At 47.9% G+C, this 6,710-nt stretch overlaps 1 protein-coding gene across 1 annotated transcript; it reads left to right on the forward strand.

The window, feature by feature from the left end:
* The first annotated feature begins 1,179 nt into the window (after positions 1–1,179).
* MRPL44 (mitochondrial ribosomal protein L44) lies at positions 1,180–4,730 on the forward strand. The gene is made up of 4 exons (XM_054639050.2): positions 1,180–1,381; positions 1,689–2,157; positions 3,026–3,204; positions 4,397–4,730. The coding sequence occupies exons 1-4, from the start codon at positions 1,218–1,220 to the stop codon at positions 4,566–4,568; spliced, it is 984 nt and encodes a 327-aa protein (XP_054495025.2). The 5' UTR covers positions 1,180–1,217; the 3' UTR covers positions 4,569–4,730.
* Positions 4,731–6,710: the final 1,980 nt, after the last annotated feature.

A 6,710-nucleotide genomic window follows, 5' to 3' on the forward strand; every position in this document is an offset into this window, starting at 1 on the left:
GCCCTGGCACGGCTGCAGCGGCCGCAGCTCCTTCCCCGGGGAGTAGAGAACAACTCACCTGAGACCGTGTGTGACTGTGTGCCAGAGACCGGCAGTGACACCACAGCGCTGCTCCAGAGGGAGCCTTCCTCAGCACAGCTGGACCCAGAGCCCTGTGCCGGACCCTTTTGGGGCTGTCGAGGGGCACAGCGGGGTGAAGAGCTGGTGAAGCACGGCGGCTGCAGAGGAGAAGGAGCCGGGCTCTGTTTCAGCGCTGTCCTCGCTCCCCCCTCAGCGCAGAGCCCCAGTCCGGTGCCAGGGCTGCCCCTGCACAGCGGGACCCAGGGCGGTGCTGGGGCTGCGCACGGGCCCGGGGGCAGTGCCCTGGTAAGGACAGGAGATCCCGGGAGCACCAGCATGAGAACGCCTGAGGATTTTCATACAAGTGCTGCAAATGCCTGCAGGAATGCTGCTCTTATCCATTTCCTGTGCTGTGAAGTCAGACTGGGCTCGGTGCGTGGCTGTTGCGCTGCTGTACAGGCTGCCTTACCTGCTTCCTTGGCTTCCACAGGGCTGTGCCGTTTGTTCTTTCTGAGCTTTGTTTACTGTGTTCCGTGACTACATCGAGGCGTTTGCTGTGCATGTTTTCTTACCGTGAATGTTGAAGCGTGTGCCTTTGTCTTTTAGTAAAGACGATAAAAAGGGCCAGGCCTGCTTTGCACATTTTCTGCATTTTCATGAGTTTTATACCATGACCTTTGCACCGAAGGTGTACTGTATGAACTCTGATGGTGCAAATGAGGGCTGAGAGATGTACAAACAACTGTATAGGCGATAGTCAAAAATAAAGCTGCTTTTGAGTGCACAAAACCGGACTTTGTCTTGCACGTGGGAATGGAACTCAAAAAAATATTTTAAAACGCCGCCACCTAAGGGGCCGCGAGTAGGGCACGTTGGGCGAGCGCTGCAGCCCCGGGACCTGCTGCGAGCTCCCCGGGCACACCGCGGGGCGGCCGCGGCCTGAGGACGGATGGGCGCCCAGCCTGAGCGTCTCAGCTGAAACAGCCCGGCGGCCCAAGCCGGAGCCCCGGCGCTGCAGCTGCCCCGCTCCTGTCCTTGCCCGTGTCCCCGGGGCCGGGCGTGCCCGGCGGGGGCCGCAGAGCCCGGTCCCGGTTCCCCCGCCCCGGCCGGGGGCGCTTCCGCCCGGAAGCCGCGGGGCGGAGCCGCCCGCACCCGCCATGGCCGCGCGGCTGCTGCTGCGGGCGGCGCGGCCGCTCCTGGCCGGGGCCGGGCGGGGCACTGGGCTCAGCACCGCGTTCAGCACCGCGCCGCCCCCCGAAAAGAAGCGATGGCTTCGGGCGTACCTGGAGCTGCAGCGGCTGCAGGCGCCTCCGCAGCGGCGGTGAGCGGCGGGAGAGGCGGGCGGGGCTTGGAGAAGGGGTGCGACGGCCCCAAAAAGGGCAAAATCAGAACGTTTAGGCCCCGTCTGCTCACGCTTTGGAGCAGAATGGGTTGAGCTCCGCAGGTTGGCATAGTCCGGGTTGAATGGGGCAGGCAGACGGGAGTGCGGAACCGACAGTGTCTGACCCCAAGACGTTTAAATACTGCGTTTGGTGTTCAAGCTCAATTTCATTTCTTGTGCCCTTTCGAAAGGCGCGGGGCGAGTAACGCGTTCTATTCCTGAGCTGGTTCCCTTTCCGCGCCCGCAGGTCCGAGAAGCCCAACTGGGATTACCACGCGGAGATCCAAGCCTTCAGCCACCGGGTGCAGGAAAACTTCGACCTGGACCTTCTCAAGACTGCGTTTGTTAACCCCTGCTACATCGAAAGCGAGGAGGCGAGGCGCCGGCAGCTGGGGCTGGACAAGGACGCGGTCGCTCTTCAGCTTCAGGAGAACAGCGGCCTTGCGGAGCGAGGGCTGCGCTTCGCCCGCGCTTACCTGGAGCAGTGCTTTGAAGGCGCCTACCCAGAGTTACCTGCGAAGGGCACAGAAGCACTGGTTAATTTTCTGACCAGTCAGGAACTCGTCTCTTATGTGGCTCAAAACCTGTCCATACAGGACCTGACGCTCTGCAGGGATTTTCCTGCCCCACCAGACGTGCTGCAGAGGACGTTCCTCGCTGTGATAGGAGCCCTGCTGGAAAGCAGCGGGCCCGAGAGAACCGGCATGTTTGTCAGGGTAGGTTCAATGAATGCTGGTTTGTACCTGGATGGGGAGAGATCCAGGGAGGTTTGCAGAAGTTTGACAATACCTGTAACAAGACAATTTAACAATGAGATCTGGTGTGGTGGTGGTGATCAGCTGGGGTTTTGGGGGCTGGGAATTTTGTTGGGGTCTTTTTCATTAGGAAGGCTGATCAAGTACATGAAATCATACACTTCTGGATTATGATGGTGATGTTAATATTTGCTGAAAGTTGCTAAGGGAAAGCATTATATTCCATGCACTGTATTATCAAATTACTCCATGTGAGATTTCATATATCTTCAATTAAAAAAAACTTCACTCTATATAAACAGGCATGAATTCATAGGTTTTGCATATAGGAGTGTAAGCCCCTGAAGATATTTCATACAAAAACGTTTGATTGAAATTCAGTGTGACAAAGTAGTTTTAACAGCTATTGTTGTTTCAGTCATCCTTTTCACTTATTATTACTTTTGCAATGGAGAAGTGTTTGTTAAAATTATTTTCCTGATACAAGAGCATTGAGAGGTGTCTGTAAGAGCAAGGAGCTCTTACAGACAAGAGAGTGATCCCAACAGGTGAAGGACCCGTGGGTTTGCACATCCCCGGGTATCGCCCCAGCTCCTCTGCTGCCTCAGGCTGGAGCTGTCCCTTCTCTGGGTCTGGGGCTGACTTTGCCCCAGGCACGAGTCTGTCAGTGGCTACACTACAATCACGAGCACTGAGATGGGGCACTGAGGCAATTTTATGATTCATTTCAGCAATTAATTGTCAGTTATTGTCTCTTCATACTGTATTTTCATTAGGAGACACCAGAACCTCAAACCATTAATTGTAACTTCTAAATTTTCTTGTTTAGGACTTTTTTATTCCCCAGCTGATTGGAAAAGACCTGTTTGAGATCTGGGAAGTTGTAAATCCTATGGGCTTATTGCTGGAAGAACTGACCAAGAGGAATATCTCTGCTCCAGAACCAAGAATTACCAGGCAGCTGGGAGTCAGCACAGTTCTGCCAGTCTACTTCGTTGGGTTGTACTGGTTAGTGCAATATTAATCTAAAGTTAAATGGCTTTAATTGGATGAGTGGGAAGGAGGGAAGATGGTTTTTACTTTTCTACTCATGCTTTTTGGTCAAGTTGTTCCAGAAAAGAAACGTGATAGTAAGTTCCATATAAAATGAGCCATTTAAGCATTGGCCATAGCTTGCTGTGGTGCTACATACACAGTCTCTGACTAAGAGCTCCAGAGGCTAAACAGGGTGCACCAAAGAGCCTGGGTGTGTTCTGAGTGACCTGACACAGGAACTTTGGGAACAGCCTAACTGCACAGCTTTGGAAGGGCCACAGCTGCAGCCAGGGCTTAGGCAAGCATAAAGAGACATCAAGGGAGTGAGATGGAAGAGAGATTCATTAAGTTCCAGAGAAGCTTTTAAGTTTGAAAATCAGGAGCACTGTAAACTGGGCCATAGGAGTGTCTGTGTCCAGGCAGGACTTAGGAAGTGCCAGTTGTCCCTGGTGCATTTATGTCAGGTGTGGTCAGTGCCCAGCAGTGACAGTGCTCCTGTGGGCAGGACAGAATCCACCTCACTGCTGCTCTCCTAAAGGAGCTGCAGATGAACACATACCTTAACTTGCTCTGCTTTACCCTGCTTTGGTTTCTGTACCTTCTAAAATGTATCTGATAAAAAAGAAAGGAACTTCAATTGTTTCTCTTCAGGAATCCCTGGTGTCCCTTCATGAACTGCTCCTATTTAGTCTGTGTGCATAGGTGGTTTTTAAACAGACATGAGGATATAATTCATAACAGAGAGAGCTTCTCAGTCCTTTTGAAGCAGTTTGAAATGCTTCCTTACCAGGGGAGGAGAAAAGACAAAAGCACTTCAGTTCCTGTTTAAGCTAACCAGAGTAACAAATTTGCATTTTTTTTATCAGGGCTGACAAATTGAATGCTGTAAAGAATCAGTGCTGTGTTAGGAACCTAAATAAACAGAGTGGTGTTCTCCCAGGAAATGGACACATTTCTGATCTGAGTTTCCATTACTGAATATACAATTACTTACCTTTGCAGGAAAGACCAACAGAAATGTTTCCATTGTGTGTATATAAAAGTCAATGTTCACAGACACTGGAGAAAAACCAGTCTGTTTTATTGACAGTACACAGCAGCACTCAAGGTTTTATGATGGAAACTTTGGTTTTTCATGGTTGTAACTTTGGTTTTTTTCCCCAAGTGATAAGAAGATGTTGGCTGAAGGCCCTGGTGAAACACTGCTGGCTGCAGAGGAGGAGGCTGCACGAGTGGCACTGCGGAAGCTCTATGGGTACACAGAGAACAGGAGACCTTGGGATTACTCCAAACCCAAACAAGGATTGGCTGCTGAAAAGGCAATCAGCAGTAACTAGATGCTAAAAGACATTTCTGGTGTATCTTAAAAATCAATGGCTTCCATGCTGAATATAGGTGTATTTGGAAAGGCAAAATACAGTTTGGTTTTCTGGTTTTCAGTGCTTGAAACTTCTGAATCATATTTGGTGTTAAATAAAGTCTTTTCCTTTTGCACAATGTTTAATGTTTGCTCATTTTCCTAAATGTAAAAGAAGTGCCCTTAATCTGAATTTTTGCCTTTTGGCTCAGAAGTTTTTCTGTGCATCGCAGGAGACCATCTTTAGTGATATTTAATAAGATGTGACAAAGTCTCACTGTACAGAAACAGCTTTCATGAATGCTTCCTCAGAGATTGTTTGGAGAGGATTGTTAATAAGCTGAGGTGAATTAACATATGTTATGTCAGCCTTTGGATTACATCTGGATCAATTTGTCCTTCACCTTGTGAAAGCATCAGGTATGATGATGATCCTGACACTGTTGGGGATTCAAACTCTGAGGTCTCACTGCTTTCATCCAAATTTTATTTGCCATGCACATTGGTTTCTATTTTTGGAGCATGCTCTGAAAGATTTTTAAAACTTGTAAAAATGCCTCTGCTGCAAAATGAGAAATAGTGAAAATAGGATCATGAAGGCCTGAACCTAAAGAAATTGGAGAACATGATTTCATTATAGGCTATGAGATAAGATTTTTCTTTTTTTGTCTTTTGGTACTTTTTCTGCTTAGTCCATGTTCTTTCATTTAAGCAGTCCCATGACAGAAGTATTGGATTCAGTGAAATCAGTGTTTGTCTTGTTTGCAACATCTGTAGCAGTTTTAGCTCCAAATGAATGGAAAAACACTTAGGAATAATTCAGGTACCTGCATGATATTTCTGTTAAATGTCATAGAAACTCAGCATGTCTACCAGAGGGCAACAGCTGTGTGAGAACTGCAGCTATTTTGGAATACTTTTCTTAAAAAAAAGAGTGAGCATCTATTACAAACTTGTCTGAGGCCTGCAAGGAAGAAGCTGATGTAGGACCAAGAAGCTGGATGTTCAGAAGTGTTTGCTGCTTTATCCCATTGTGAGCACTGATTGCACAGGAAGACACCAGGTACATGAATGTGTCTTCACTAAGAGGAGGGGGAGAATCAGGCTGATGGCCATTGATCCATGTTTGATAGTGCTGTCCATTGCAGCACATCCTTTGCCTTTGGCCCACAAGATGGATGTAGGGAAGGACACTTGGCAGCCAAAGGTCCTGGCTGCAGCTGCTGGGCAGGTGTGTGCTGTGACAGTGAGTGCTGGCTGAATCAAGCCAGTGGAAAGAGATTTCTTGGTGTTCTGAGCAGGAGGAGTCAGTGTGTGACCCTGGGTGTCTCCAGCACTCAGTGCCCTGCATCTGCCCGCTGTGGAACGCGGCTGTGGCTGCAGAGCAGCGAGAGCTTCTGCTGCCCCTGGCTGAGAGGGCACAGCAGGGAGGGCTGCAATGCAAAAAGGAGGGCAGGAAGATCAGCCCAGCAGAAAATATGCACAAAATTGCTTGTGTTAAATGAAAAATTCCAGCTAGGCAATCTATTACCACTTACATAAGCAAAGCCAATAAGGTCACTATATTCCAGGGGAATAAGAGCAAAATGTGAAAAGATGGTAAAATTACTCATGCTATTTTTAGTTTCTGGATGAGGTTATTGCTCTTTACCTATTTTAAAAGGACAATAGTGAAGGAGGATTTTTTACAGCCCAAGTTGCCTACTGCTTTTATATACATATTTATGTATTTTGAAATGGAGAAGCAAATTTCAGTTTACCTTTAAAAACAATTAGGATCTGCTTCCTTTGGCTTTATAGTTTGGAATGTGGGCATAAGTCCTAGGAGAAGTGGAATACTGTGCTGGTAAAAGATGAGTGATGCAAGATAAATCAGTTTACTGTGTGGCACATGAAGGGAATGTATTAAGACCAAATGAAAAGACAATTTGGGGACGTGGAAAGAAAGGACTGGGTTTTTACAGGGCTATTGACTGAAACAAGAGTTTTTATAAGAAAATGTGTCCCATTTTCAAGTTTCTAAAGGTCAGAAAAGCATTTTATGTGGTATCCATGCCTTAATTTCTGACACTCAACATATATTTCAGGATCTACAGCTGTGCTAGTGGGATCATTTATATAC

Source organism: Agelaius phoeniceus, chromosome 10 (assembly GCF_051311805.1).
Source record: "Agelaius phoeniceus isolate bAgePho1 chromosome 10, bAgePho1.hap1, whole genome shotgun sequence".
In the NCBI taxonomy this organism is placed as follows: Eukaryota; Metazoa; Chordata; class Aves; order Passeriformes; family Icteridae; genus Agelaius; species Agelaius phoeniceus.